Source organism: Solanum tuberosum, unplaced genomic scaffold (genome assembly GCF_000226075.1).
Source record: "Solanum tuberosum cultivar DM 1-3 516 R44 unplaced genomic scaffold, SolTub_3.0 scf00026, whole genome shotgun sequence".
Lineage (NCBI taxonomy): Eukaryota > Viridiplantae > Streptophyta > Magnoliopsida > Solanales > Solanaceae > Solanum > Solanum tuberosum.
In genome coordinates, this window is record NW_006238952.1 from 155,114 (window position 1) to 170,493 (window position 15,380).

General features: G+C 34.7%; 2 protein-coding genes across 4 annotated transcripts in view; one reads left to right on the forward strand and one right to left on the reverse strand.

Moving 5' to 3' along the window:
- LOC102597485 (protein transport protein Sec61 subunit beta-like) overlaps positions 1–200 on the reverse strand; it is an 844-nt gene extending 644 nt beyond the window's left edge. The window contains exon 1 of one of the 2 annotated variants that reach the window (XM_015306158.1): positions 2–200. In XM_015306158.1, the coding sequence (XP_015161644.1) occupies positions 2–127 (126 nt within the window). In that variant the 5' untranslated portion in view covers positions 128–200. The remainder of the gene's footprint in view (position 1) is intronic. The other variant, XM_015306157.1, reaches the window with a different exon arrangement.
- Positions 201–3,182: 2,982 nt separating this feature from the next.
- LOC102597800 (vesicle transport protein SFT2B) lies at positions 3,183–13,248 on the forward strand. 2 transcript variants are annotated; one of them, XR_366848.2, is made up of 8 exons: positions 3,183–3,401; positions 5,555–5,703; positions 5,793–5,846; positions 5,951–6,024; positions 6,514–6,631; positions 7,449–7,507; positions 12,652–12,805; positions 12,967–13,248. XR_366848.2 is itself a non-coding variant. In XM_006341295.2 (7 exons), exons 2-7 carry the CDS (start codon positions 5,605–5,607, stop codon positions 12,728–12,730), a joined length of 483 nt encoding a protein of 160 aa, XP_006341357.1. In that variant the 5' UTR covers positions 3,183–3,401; positions 5,555–5,604; the 3' UTR covers positions 12,731–13,248. The 2 variants fall into 2 exon arrangements, 1 of the variants encoding a protein (XP_006341357.1); XM_006341295.2 differs by having other exon boundaries at positions 12,652–13,248.
- The last annotated feature ends 2,132 nt before the right edge of the window (positions 13,249–15,380 follow it).

A 15,380-nucleotide genomic window follows, 5' to 3' on the forward strand; every position in this document is an offset into this window, starting at 1 on the left:
CAGAGGAAGAAGCACCGAGCCTGCGTCGGCGCATACCAGCTGTAGCGGCGGCAGAACCACGGGGTGCGGCGGCCCCTGGGCGAGTGGTGGAGGAGGAGGTGGATTGGGAAGAAGAGCCTCGCGCCATTATTTGGGGTGGTTGGTTATGGGAGAGAAAGTGTCGAAGAGTGTGATTATTATGATGAAATTTGAGGAAATGATGAGAGAGGGGGTCAAAGTATAATTAAATGGGAAATTAGGGGTGGTTAAAATGACGTATGAGTTTGATTATTTTTTTTGTTTTCATCTGGTGTTCGGAGCTCACATTTGGAGCTCCGACTAAATCTGAATAACACACTGCAGGGCTCATTCGAAGGTGGCGCTCCCAACAGAATTTTCGTCAGAACTCGAACTCGAAATATCCGATTAAGGGTGAAACATTCCCAGTGCACCACAACACACATCGGTGATGTATGAGTTTGATTAGTTAGGTTGGTGGTTTTATTTTCTTTACATGAAATAAAGCATAGTGCACAACAACACAAGATACTTCAAATGGTTTGTAGAGTCCGTAAAAGCACCCCGATTTATGGATCTTTCGATTTGAAAAATTAAATTAAGAATCTCGAATTAGTTCTTCCGACTTACATATATTTGAGAAATATTAGTAAGGATATATTAGAATTTATATGTATATTATATTTAAATAGAGAAGCTTTCGATTATTACAATGGTATGTGAGCTATGATTCACTTGAACAAATTACAATATCTATTTAAAGGCCAACACTTCTCTTTTATCCAAATTATGATGTATCCAATGCATGCATACTTTTAGAAAATATTGAATTAACATATCAATTTTTTATTTTTTTTAGTTTTAGTTTTGGTATAGCGATTTTTTGATATGATATTTCATAAGTTACAAGTAAGAATATCCTTTGAAAGACGAATAGCCATGATTAAATATTTTTGCTAATTTTAAGGAGATTTATAATTCTAAATAAATATTTTACTAGTTTTAAAGACAAATGTATAGAGCCTAAATAAAAGGAAATTGAATTTAATTTTTATACTTTAGACGAGTATAACTCCTGAAGGGTCATGTGGTGCACTATATACTAAAGGGAAAAAGGCATAAATTTCCCCTTGAACTTGTTCTGAAAAGTCAGTTACACGCTTAAACTATCATAGTGACCTATTACACACCTATACTATTCAAAAGTGAATTTTCTTACCCCCCTAAAACTGACGTGGAAAAAAAATAAAACAAAATAAAAAATAGGCGCGTCAGTTTGAAATTAAAGTAAAAAAAAGTTAGGATCCTCTTTTCCACCCCACACCTCTTCTTCTTCATTCTTTATTTTTTATCACAATCTTAAAGCACAATTTTTTTTATTCACAATTAGGTTAATTCCTATAGATTTGTTAGTGAATAATTGTATTTTATCTAGAATTTTTTTGACTGATTGTTTCTATCTTTTTCATTTTTTTGATTTTGTTAAAGAATTTTTGATTGTTAATCAATTTTTTCTTTTGGTGGTAGTAGCAACTTTATGGGTTTGGTGGTGATGGGTGAAGAACATTAAAAGAGGTAATTGAAGGTGGTGAAGAAGAAAAAATTGATATTGATAATGGTGGTGGTGATATCTGGTGTTGGGTGACAAAGAAGAAGAAGAATTGAAGGTGATATAGTGGTGGTGAGGAACAAAATCAATAGTGAATGTGGGGCTGGATATGATTTTTCGATGAAATGAGAATTGAAAATGAGTGGGATTAGTGATGAAGAAGATATAATTATTAGAGAATTAAAACAATTAATTAGGGATTAGTTAGAGTGAAATATAGTTAACAAAAGAAAAGTTAATTAATAAAGAAAAGAAAAGAAAAAATTATAATTTATGACATGACGTTGATGCAGCGCTGATGTGGCAGCAAGTGTAATACACCACATAACGTGAGAGTGGTGTTACACGTCTCAGGGTGATAATAATTCGTTTTTGAGTAATTAAGGTATGTAATAGATCACCATGATAGTTTAAGTGTGTAACTGACTTTTCGGGACAAGTTCAGAGGGAACTCTATGTCTTTTCCCTAAACTAAATTAATGATCTTTAAATCTACCTCCTAGCTGCATAAATAGATTGACACTTAAGAAGTTCTAGATGAAATACAAATAGTAATTTCCGTTCTAAATTTTTTGGAGGTAATAAAAGAGGTATACAAAGATGTTTATATGATTATTTTCCCAAGTGCATTACTATACTACGCGCAAATATTAAGTAAGTATGTATTATTTGGTTGTTACTTGTTAGTGGGTATTTGTGCACTTTATGGATTGCTCGGAAAACGAAATTAGCATTTGGTTTGGAAAAAAAAAATTTAAATCAAAAAATAAAAGTCAAACATTTTTAAGTAAAAAAAATAAAAAATAGGGAAATTTTACTTTTGATTTTTAACTTTTTTAAAAGTCATTAAACTTATGTTAAATTATTTTTAACCTTGACAAATACTCTTAAAAACATAAAATAACTTAAAAATAGATTTGACCAATTTTTTTAAGTCCACCAGGCTCTAAGTGACCTCACTTAACATATCAATACTTGGTAAGTGGGTCATTAACTCATTATTACTCCCTCTATTCACTTTCATTTATCACTTATTTCTAAAAATAGATGTTTATTTTTACTTATCACTTTTGACATGTCAAGAAAACATAATTTCCCCCCTCATGTTTTACCCTCAACATTAAATACTTATTCTTCAAATTATTAGTGAAATACAATATCAAATGTATAACTAATATACATTCTATTGTGTATTAAAGTGTAATTGCTAATACCATGAATTTTTAGGTATTAACAATGCAATGGTATTAATGCATGCATTAACTCAATTAAAAGCCCAATTGCTCTTCAATAGCTTTTTATATCTTTTCCATCATAATGGTGAAGGGTATCTAGGTAAATAATTTTTTTAATGCAATACATTCTATATTTAATGCATCAAATCAAACAATGCATAAAAATAATCTATGTATAATTAATGCAAATATAACTAATACATACATTGCTAATACAAATATTATTAATATACTCTATTTAATATTATTTTTATATACTCTACTAAACGAGCTCTAATTACTTTCTAAATTGTATGCCAAGTCAAACAACGAGAAGTTAAAAGTGAACTGAATGAGTATTTTAGGTGAAGTAAATAACAAAAGGGAGAGAAAATGAAGGAAATATGCCCATAAGTACTCTTCTTCAGTGGATTCAACGTGAAGAGAACTCAAAAGTTGATCAATAATTCTCAAAGAATAAGGGGGCATACATTGGCCATACCTCATAGACACCTATCCATCAATATTCAAGAATTGTGGAATTTTTTCAAGATTTCAACTTGAAATTTGTTTTCAATTAGGTAATTTCTCTACCACTTACTCGAATTCAATTATAGATTACATATTTGGGAGGTACTATAAAGTGGTAGTCACCATTTGATTTGAATTTCATACTAGCTCTTGAAATGGGTCTGGTTAATTAGGGTTCTTGAAAAGGGGAAAAGATGAAATTATGATAAAGGTGGAGGTTTTGGGTGTTCCTATTGATGGGACAGATTTAAAATCGAACTTTGTAAGTTAAAAATAAAGAATTTGCTCCAAATGATTGTTAAGGAATTTGATTGGGTTTGAACATAAGTGATGAATTTTGGGGTAAATTATTAGATGAACCTACGAGTTATGGATGAAAGTATACAATATTTTTGTAGTAAAATTGTTGCCTATTGTATGATAAAAGGTAATAGTGGGCTATGTAAAGGCTACACCCTGCGGGTTGAGTTGTTGGAGACTTGTGGTACTTCGATTAGCTAGGAAGGTACCAAAGATATGGAAAGCTAAAACCTTATCCACCGTTAAGGCACAACCTTAATTAGTCACTTGTTTCTCCTAAAAGAGTCAATATAGTTTACTTGATATATGTGAATATGTCCTTCATTTTCTACATGCCAAACACATGACGATATGTCGAATATGGTAAAATATCTATATTCTTGTCCCACTTAAACTTTCTTGTCTTCACGTCTTACGTCTATTTATTGAAGTCTCAATATTCATATTACTCCTTCGAGTTGAGTACTTATAATGTTTCGCATGACCGTAAATGTCTTTACTCGAAATCCTTACAAGTCATATGGTATATCTGTCTCGTGTTATAAATGAGAATAAATGGCCATATCACAGATCCGCGTGTATATTTGATTTCATTGACAACATAGGCATAAAATAAAACCAAGAACTAACGCTATCATAATTAGATAGCATGATTAAAGAAGCCAACTGTTATACAAATATCATACTTGAGAGTAAAAATGATTTTATCGTAATCTACTTGTCATAGGCCTTGAAGGCATCACTTGATAAAATCTACCCTTATCGAGGGGAGGGTTTCATAGGTTTTACTTGACACACATGTGCGACGTGATTCTATGCACATGATTGAGACTAGACCATTATAGTGAGCCTAAAGATTGTGGTGTACCCACCCTTGTGGCATCATTTGATTTGGAGTCAACAGGAATGTCATGCACTGGTTCCCCTGACTCGAGCCAATATATGACATATATGTCCTGCGGGCAAGACCCTCATATGCGAGCCCACAACGGATTAAAATTATGAGTATGAAATCATAATCATAAGTATTTATGCAACACATGCCATACATTAACATAGATCACCTTTGTTAGGCCATCATATGATCATTTGTATTAAAATTTCCACAGGACACCACCTAGGCAAACTATTAGGTGATCTAAAATAACGAACAAGGTATAACACATTATATGTTAAGCAAATGGATGTCAAGTATTCTTTATTCATACTTCTAGTTATAATTTGAGTATGTCGATGCCCTGCTCGATCATACGTCATTGTATAGCTACGAATTCTATTAGAGGGTTCATGGAGAGTGTTAAATTATCATGTGTAGTAATAGTCTTAGTTGTTTATTGTAGTTGTGCGGCTAGATGTACAATATTGTTTATGTATAGTCCTTTAATATCGTCTTATGAATAGTAATTTCTCTCCACTTAGTAAAGGTCAATTGTATAACATGTGTTCATAGAGTTCTTGGCCACCCCCTCTTGGCTCGGGGCGTAACAAAATGGTTGGAAGTTAAAAGAGAGAGATGGTAGCAAATATTTTTTATATTTTAAATAAAAATAATTTGAAGAGAGAGGTGGGCATGAATAGGAATTTTTTCCTATTTTTGTGCAAAATAGATGAATGGCTTTTATATGCCAATTCTTTTTAGGCTTTTATTTGTTAAATATTTATTTGGCACCAATTTAATCTAAGAGTTGTATATATGTGTCAATTCATCTAAAAAATAGACAAGTTTGGGGAGGACCAAAAGTGCACCAATATTGCAAACATGAGGACTATTAGTGCTCCATGTGAAAATTTAAAGGATTATTTTGAGTCTTAACCTAAGAATAAGGGACTAATTTGGACTTTTTCTCAAGGATTTATCATTGTGCTCTGATTAATTGCAATAACTTGTTGAGTTTTCTGGTAGGGTGTAAGGTATTGATGATCCGCTGAGTAATAAACCCAACTCTCAACGAAATGTGGAGGCTAAGCGAATCCATTTTGGGGGAAAATGAAGAGCAACAAGATAATCTGTTTGGTGACCAAGAAGCCCTCTGCTCTGTTTCCCCTTTACAGGTACTGTTTTAATGGACAAGATCCAATTTTTTTTCTCCTAAAACCCAAGTTGATGATTTATGGTGACTTTCTGGATTTTGATTGTGCAGAGAGTTTATGGTTTCGCGGCTTGTCTTCTCGCTGGCTTTATTTGTATGTTCCTGGTATGACCACTTATTCAGTTGTTGTAATCATTCTACTGCCGTTTTCAGTGACAAATTCTTCAGCTGATTGTTGTTTTTCTCTTTATTTTACTTTTTGCATGCAGTCAATGATTGTGTTCATCAAGCCCATTAAATTTGCCTTGTTATTTACTTTTGGCAACATGTTGGCCATTGGAAGGTATGCCACAATCTGCTTGGTTATAGAAATATGAATTGTTGGAACTTGGTTGTTGCCATTTTAAAATTGTTAAAGATTCGGTTTTACTTCTACTTTGCATTGTGAAAAATGAATTCTGCGGGATATATTGTTTTGAAGGAATCAAAATGAAGTGAAGGTAAGATTTAAGAAGAAGTGCATTTTAAAGTCAAAATATGACTCTTTTCTCCATTTTCTTTCATTTCCCTTTATTTCCTCTCATTTCTAATTCTAGCCAATTTATCCCTATGTCTGGTTGCTAGAAGGTCGGGCTTAGAAATAGAAATGTGTCTCTCAAACCAATAGCAGCAAATTGCTTTTGCATGGAGTTGCTCAAAAATTTCCAATTCTTCAAGTATAACTAGTTTTTTAGTATCTGGGTAGATTTATGTTGTTGTATGTAAGCCATGCGTTTGAATTTCATTCATCTTACAGTTTATTGTGTTTTGAACTTGGATATTCTCATTGCAGCACAACTTTTCTCATTGGACCTATGCAGCAACTTTCAATGATGATGGATCCAGTTCGTGCCTATGCCACATACATGTATGTGGGATGTGTTGTTTTAGCTCTCATTTGTGCACTCTGGGTAAGTGTCTTTTCTATACAATGGATTATCTATTAGAGTGATCCTCTTCCTAAATAGTAGTGCTAAATTAGTAACATAAGATGGATTATATATTAGAGTTCACTTCCTCTGATAAACAAGGAAATCCAGTACTCTTTTCTTTAATTTGCACTCATCTTTTTTTGGGCATGTCACAAATCAGTTGCTCTCCTCCTTTTTGAAGGAAGACAATGCGATAATTCATACACTGCAGTAGAGATGTCTTCTTCCTTGCCTAGTCTCCTTTCCAAGGTGAAGGTTATCGTGTAGGAGTTCCTTCTTTCTATGAGGAAGTTGTAGTTATAGGTAAATAAATGTAGTGTTGTTAAAAATCCAATACAAGGAAAAATTTATTATGCGTCCCAATATTCTTTTTTCTTAGATAGATAAGAGATCAACTAAACTAATGGTCATCCCTCCTCTCATTTCTGCTTGAGAGAAGATATCTAGAAAGTAGAAAGATATTATTATTATTATTATTGTTATTATTATTTATGGCCAGTTTGACAAGAAACCCTCTCTTGATATGAGAGGAAGATGACTTACATAGCGAGATAAATTTTGCTTAATAGTAGTTTTAAGGTGTTGATGTTGAAAATCTTATCCTAAAAGCGTATTATTTTCTTGCTATGTGATGCAAAACATTGATGTCCCTTTTACTGCCCTTGTTGCTGCTTCACATGGTCCAAGTATCAAAGATATATGTCACTATTCACTCTACCTTGTTGTGTTACGTGCATTGATCATAGTTATCTGAAGTACAATCTTTCTTCTGTTTATTGTTTACGTATTTCTGCAGATCCACAGTAAGATTCTGACACTACTTGCAATCATATGCGAAATATGTGCCCTTGTCTGGTCAGTTGCTTAACTCCTTATCTATCTAGCATAGTTTTTCTTGCATGTACTGTTTTTATACAATCTACATCCTTTTTTAACCTTATAAGTTACATTTTATCCCAAAAGTAGGAAAGGAGATGACAGGGTTCTAGTGTTAGGATAAAGCTATGTGTTTCCATCTTAAATGTGAAGTTGAAATTCAAATTTAAATGCACAAATTACAATAAGGAATTAAGGGGAAAATGTTCTAACAAATGTCTTATTTGTGGTTAATAGACCATTCTTGGTTGCTTGCCGACCAAAGCTGGGTCAAAAGTATCATTAAAAACTTGATTTTTCTTTATGGATATCTCAGCATGGTCATAGTAGTACATGAGGTACGAAGGCATTTATCAATTAATGCAAAGATAGCACTCAGATCCGCTCAACCTCTCCGTTGAAGTTACATCACCACTTCAACTTATTAGTATACTTGATTTTATTGTTTCAATCATTTTATACAGGTTCTTTCAGCAAAACTTTTTGGTGCCTAAACCTGCCATACATATGTCATGTCGACCTGAAATTAGTTATTATTAGAAAGTGCTAAAAAGGGTCTCCATCTGTGATTTCTTAGCACCCATAGGTCAGATGGTTTTATGCTGAAATAGGTAAAAGAATAGAGATAAGGGGGGGTTGGTATATTTGGAGCACTTATATGTCAAAGGGAGGACGTGGGTGGGTTTCTTTCGCTGTTTTGATAGGTTGAGGCAGTCCAGGCCACCGGATTGAGGATGAATGGGAAACTGGAGATATGGATGGTTAAAATGCTGCTTAACAATGTTGAGATTCCATGATCAGGTTTTCTTAGTACATGCCAGTAAATCTTGAGTAAGATTGATGAGTTAATTTTCACCTTCAGCTTTCAACTCGTTGAAGCTTGAGGTATTCTCAGTAATTTTGTAAGGAATGTTCAGACTCTGACTTATCCAAAAAAAAAAGCATCTCTAAAATCTGGTTAGTTCATTATGTTCATGCCACTATATTTGGATAACAAAGTCAAAAACTACTCTCATCATTTTCTCACTTTTCCTCACCTAACAACCGAACTTAGCTTCAAAGCTTGAACTGAAGGCTTTAGAAGCTAATTAATGCGTAGACAACACTGCATCGTCTGTTGTACCATTTTAGAGGAGAATTTGAGTTAAGAGACTAGTCCAAAATAAGGAAGTGACCAATCTTTCTGTGTGGAAGGCAGCGAAGAGATGGTAAGGCTTTGAAGCTAGTACATTAGAAAGGGTGAGAAAGGAATTGACATAGGGTGGTAGATGGGCAAAAGAGCAACGCCCACCTGCACTTTGTGCAAAACTGAAAGCTTAACGCAACTGACTAGATATTGAAAAGGCTTATGATCATGTTAATTGGAATTTCTTGCTAAAAATTCTGAAAGACATGAGTTTTGGAGAGAAATGGATTGGCTGGATACAGTATTGCATCTCAAATGTAAGATTCTCACTCATTATAAATGGTAAGCCTGAAGGATTTTTTCAATCGCATAGAGGTCTTAGACAGGGAGACCCTATGTCACCTTTTTTGTTCCTACTAACTATGGAGGCTGAACCACATGTTCAGAACAACAAAGGTAAATGGCTGGATAAAAGGGTTCAATGCTCAAATAGGGAGAGGTGATGATCTGGAAATTACACATCTTTTCTATGCAGATGATGCCCTGGTTTTTTGTGAAGCAGAAGTGGCACAAATCAGACACTTGAGAGCAATCCTTACAATATTTCAGGGCATTTCAGGGCTTCATGTTAACTGGTCGAAAAGTTTCCTCTTCCCAATTAATCAGGTAGACAATATACAAAGTCTAGCTGAGAATTTGGGATGTCAGATAGCTTCTCTTCCCACGAAGTACCTGGGTTTGCCTTTGGGGGACAAAAATAAGGAGTTGGAGGTATGGAATGAGGTGATGGAGAGATGTGAGAAAAGACTCTCAAGATGGAAAAGTCAGTACCTATCACTGGGGTAGGTTGACTCTTATCAAGTCAGTTTTAGATGGGTTACCTACCTACATGATGAGTCTATTTCCAATACCCAAGAGCATTGTGAAGAAAATCAACAGAATGAGAAGATCCTTCATTTGGCAAGGGAACAAAGAAAAAGAAAGGCTACACTCACTTTGAGCAGAAAACAAGGTGGCCTTGGCATGAGAAATCTTAGCATCCAGAATAATTGCTTGCTACAAAAATGGCTATGGAGATTTTGTACTGAAGATGGAGCCCTATGGAGAAGATTCATAGCAGGGAATATGGCTTGTTTAGCCAATGGACCACTGAGGAGGTGATGGGGTCGTTTGGATGCTGTGTGTGGAAGACCATCAGAAGGTTGTGGCCACAGTTCAATAACAATATTTATATTAGTGTGGGTAATGGTCTGAAAACAGATTTCTGGAATGAAATCTGGAAAGGGGATGATAGCCTGAGGAACTTATTCCCAAAACCTCTACACCTTGAGCTTACAAAGATCTGCTACTGTTGCTCAAGTATGGAGCCAACAAGGGTGGAACTTAGTGTTCAGGAGGGCTTTGAATGACTGGGAAATTGAGGATGTGGCCAGGCTACTAGAGGTGCTAAACACCCCTCCAGCCATATCTCAAAGAAAGGATAAACCAATTTGGAAGTTACATAGCAAAGGAATGTTCACAGTCAAATCCTGCTACTGGAGGATAAATGTCAATCAGTCAGTGACTAAAAAATGGCCTTGGAAGCTAATGTGGAAGACAAGAAGCCCATTAAAAGTAACATGTTTTGTCTGGTTGGTCATAAGAAAAGCTTGCCTTACACATGAGGCATTACAAAAAGGGGGATGCAGTTTTGCTCAAGATGCTTTGTGTGTGAGCAGAAAGCAGAAGTAAATAATCATTTGTTCATTCACTGTAAAGCAGCTTCAAAATTGTGGAATATGCTTTTGTGTATACTAGGGGTTAGCTGGGTGATGCCAAAGACAACCATGGAGCTCCTTCATAGCTGGACAAGAATTGGCAACAGAGGGAAAAGTGGAGATTGGTGGAAGACTATTCCAGCCTGTATATGGTGGACTCTATGGAAAGAAAGGAATGCTAGATGTTTTGAAGGACAAAATGATAGTTTTCAGAAGATAGAAATGAAATGCTTAAGTCTTTTATTATTTTGGTGTAAGCAAGAGTTGGTAGGGGAAAGCATAGAGATGGTCGATTTTAAAGGAAATTTGTAATTCTGTATGGCTTTTTGAGGGTGTGCCCACCACCCTGTGGGATGTAAGTTTCCAATTCATCATCCCTTGGATGATGAATTTTTTGTGAATACAAAGTTACCCTTATCTAAAAAAAAAAGGTTATCAAGCAGCAATGAGAGTTGATGTTCTGTTTCCACCTTATGGCGAATTAGACCAACAAAGAAAGCAACCCTAGTTTTTAAAGACTACCTACTCCCCCTTTTATTAGATTTCAGTGTGCTACTAGTCATCGTTATTCTCCGCTAACCAGTTTATCTGCCGTTCGCGATCATGCTTTATTTTCTTTTACAACAACAACAAATCAGTGTAATCCCACAAGTGGGGTTTGTGGAGGGTAGTGTTTACGCAAACCTTACCCCTACCTTGCAAAAATAGAGAGGTTGTTTCCGATAGACCCCCGTCTCAAGTAAAGCATATCAAAGCAGGTTTGAAAAGGAAATACAATAGTAAAAGAATACAAAAATGAATGTCACTATGCCTAAAATAATGGGGAAGAGAATGGTATCAACAACAAGTAATACAATAACTTAAATGAAGGAGACAATAAGTAAAAATAAAATCAAAGAATAAGATATTAAGAGAGTAATAATACCAACATTGATAAGGAAACTAAACAACACTTGACTACCTACTAACCCTTTTTCCTAATTCTCAACCTACATATCCTCCTATCTAGGGCCATGTCCTTGGTAAGTTGCAGGTGTGTTATGTCTTGTCTAATCACTTCTCCCCTATACTTCTTCAACTAACTCTACCTCTCTTCAGACTTGCTATAGCCAACATCTCACAACTCCTCATTGGGGCATCTCATCTTCACATGTCCAAATCATTTTTGCCTCGCTTCCTTTATCTTGTCCACCACAAAGGTCACTCCCACCTTGTCTAGAGTATTCTAGTTCCTAATCCTATCTTTTCTTGTATGCTACACATCCATCTCATCATCCTTATTTCCACTACTTTCATCTTCTAGAAGTGCGAGGTTTTGAACGGCATCTTTTTAAGTCTTGGTGGGACATCTTTATCACAAACAACATCGGATGTGAGCCTCCATGTCATTCACTCGCTCTAATACGATGTGTAACATCATCTTCAATCTCTCCATTTCCTTGGATTATTGACCCAAGGTACTTGAAATTTCCTCTCTTGGAAATGACTTGCGTATCAATCCTCACTTCTACATCTGTCTCGTGAGTTACGTCACTAAACTTTTACTCCAACGACTTTGTCTTAGTCTTGCTCAACCTGAACCCTTTTCAACTTGGAAAAAAAGAAGACATGTGAAGCTTTAGTTTGTTACCAGCTAGAGCTCCTGCCTTTTGATTTTGTTTTATTTCAGAAACTCCGGAGCGGTTTCTCCTACTTGCTATTTCATCTTTATCCAAAATCACCATTAGCAGGCATAATTAAAACAGTCCCAGCATAGAATTGATAAGTATAAGGGTTGAATCAGTTAATTTTGGTAGTTGAAACTAACTTACCCACTGTATTCTACCACTGGTAGCCAAACCCAACTTGTAGTGAAGCTGCTTCAACCAGAGAATGAACAAATTCCTTTTTCCACCCCAGCTCGTATGCATCCAGTACACTGGCACCCATTTCTCATACCGGCCCATCACTCCTCTTCCTCTGCACACACGTCAGTATACAGTATACTCCACTTGATTTTGTAGGTCCTACTTAAGACAAATGTGGTGTTAGCTTGCTAGGTGATTCCTATACACTTGATAGAAAGTGATCTTGAAGAGGAAATGTTTTCTTGTTAACAGATATATGCACTTCATACATTATCTGAAAATTAAAGAAACTGAGAATTGAGAAAAGAATTGTTTTGAAAATGATTTGCTTGGAACTTCCCAACAACCGACCAGAGTTATCTTTACTATTTTGCTATATTGCTTGGTTTTCAGGTACAGTTTAAGTTATATTCCTTTTGCCAGTAGAATGGTTTCAAATGTCGCAATCCGCCTTTTTGACACTGAAATCTAGTGGATTCAATGCTGAAGCAACATCACTCCAGTATATTTTTGAGTGCTGGACTCTAGTCTACTCAACTTGGAAGAGGTGCTTCCCTGCCGATTATTTTGAAGAGATAGATAATTCTTTTTGGTTTTCATCTGATGACAGACGGAACTCCACTTTTCAAACAGGTGTGAATGAATTCGTTTGGACAGTTAACTTTTATGCTGACATAGGTTGTACCCTCTGGTTTCTTTTCATTTCAGAAAGTTATGGTTGCTTTCTTCTTTTGCTGCCTTGCTCACCTCATAGTTTCCCCATGCCATGATTGACAAATGATTTCATCCCGCTCCCTCACACAGCAAATCTAATCATTGCTGAATCAAATCACACTCTTGATGTATATTTGTTCTACTTTGTTCTGTTGTCTTTCAACTGTTATGTTATGTTTTGCATTTTGAACAAATATATCTATTCTTTCTGATATGTAGTTGCTTATTACATTGGGAATGACTGGATAATAAAAAAGGCCATGTTATTGTTTCTTAGTTGTTCGCTGTGCATACGTCTAATTTCCGAAACTTACATAGCAAGCAGTACTAAATGGTCCATCCCAGACCCCATATGATTAATGGCTAATGTTTTCCTCATGCCCCACTCGGGCGAATTTATAGCCTTGTTTATGGTTCACGTGAATCCACGGTCATTGCGCCAAATTAGGTATTTTATGTACATATTTCCTAGAATTGTTCTATATTATCTGCTAGCACCCATGTTCTAAAAATGTAAAATGATGCACTTGGTTGAATGTTGAGTCAGTTATCTAAAGAAATATGAATCAATCCTCACTTAATATATACCTACTTTTTTCTCCTTATTTAGTGGTGCACCCACTCCTAACTTACAGTACTGAGATTGCTTCAGAAGTTAGCAAAGCTAGTGATAGTTTTCAGTTATTGAAAAATTCATTTTATTTCATCTTTTCTTTTTCCTGAAATTTAACTATTGGAGTCATCTCAAATCCTTTAGTAGGAAATATGTATGTACATATACGATGGAGGTGTATATAACCTTTTCTTTACAAATTTGTTTTTGGTTTTATACTTTTTTTGTTACTTCTAATTTTACATGTAAGACATGAAAATGTGTGTCGCCTAGTGGTCAATAACATGTTCAAAATTCAGTGGAGACAAAAAACATTAGATGATTCTTCTCATCTGTTCTAGTCTTGGCGGACAGAGTTTTACCTGGTTGTGTTTGCATGATCATCATCTTTCTTTTCAAATTTAAAGGGTCATAATCAAGATGAGTGCTACACAATTATGTTTGCTACATCTCAGGATCCATATAACCTGCAAAAACACCAATCCCGTACTGCTTTCACATTTTATACGTTTGAGTTTTGGGTATTTATATATGTAAAATTTGTTGGTATTATTTATGTCAAGGACAAGGTCTCTTATTAAACAAATTAACGTGCTAGGTCTCGAACCTTTAAGTTTCAAATTAGCCTGATATTTTAGTGGAGAAGGATAAACGAACGGGTCCATTATCCCTGAATTTTGAATGCTGCAATTCATAATTCTAAAGGTACAGTCAGAAACTTTGTTCATATACTTCCAAAGCTACAAGAGCTTTTTCAGTTCTAACCCATGATTCATCCCTTTATAAGGTTATATTGTTCCATTTATTATTATATTGTTCTTTCAGGGAAGTGACAAAATAATTTACCAGTTAAGGACAGTGATCATTTAACTGATATGTACTACTAGTCATAATTTTTAATTATTGCTAGTGTCTCACTTATATTTTATTTGAACTGATTTGTTTAATTTATTGGATATTCTATGGCTTTGCCAATGTAAGTCAACAATACTACAGTAAATGATTAGTTGTACAAATTGCCATATTTTATTTCTCTTTAAATAATAGATTAATCAAAGTCTTCTTGTTTATTTAACTAAAATAATAAAGTACTCACATAAATTTAAAGATCTTTTGAGCATTGTAATTAAATGAGACAGTAGTTTTTTTAATGGATTCGTTCTCTACGACTGTATTCTTTTTCATTGATTTTGTTTTTTTGACGGATTATTCATTTTGGATCTTGACTGTGACGCCGTTAAGATGCTTCCATTTTTTTTTTAATTCCTAATTGTTTGTTGTTAGTAAAAAGATAAGTTAAGAATTCACGTCAGAGATATGTTAGAAAATATCCTTTAAATAAAAATTGAAAGATAAAAATAAGATCAATGAAGAATTGTCTTGTTTGTTGATAGTAAAAAATAAAAATTTATTGCTAAGTTATAGTTAATTAATACACATTCTAAAGCACGTGATTGTGAGGGGAAAAAGACTTGGACAATCGTTGCAAGTTATAGTTACTTAATACACTTACAACGAATGCTTCTGATCGTAACAAAAAAATGCACAAGCTTTTGAACTTAAGTTGAAAAATACACGGTATTAATAATTAATTAGTAAATGTAAGCAATTAAGAATAATATTTAAACAAACTGAAACCATTCTGACGATGAATTTTGAAGAACGTGAAGGACATATTTTCTTTTACTTATATGACTAATATTCTACCAACACATAAAAATGTAAATTTAATTATCTGAAGCATCGCCGAATGGGATTTGGGTGGGGGGGGGGGGGGGGGGAAGCAAGCAAAAAC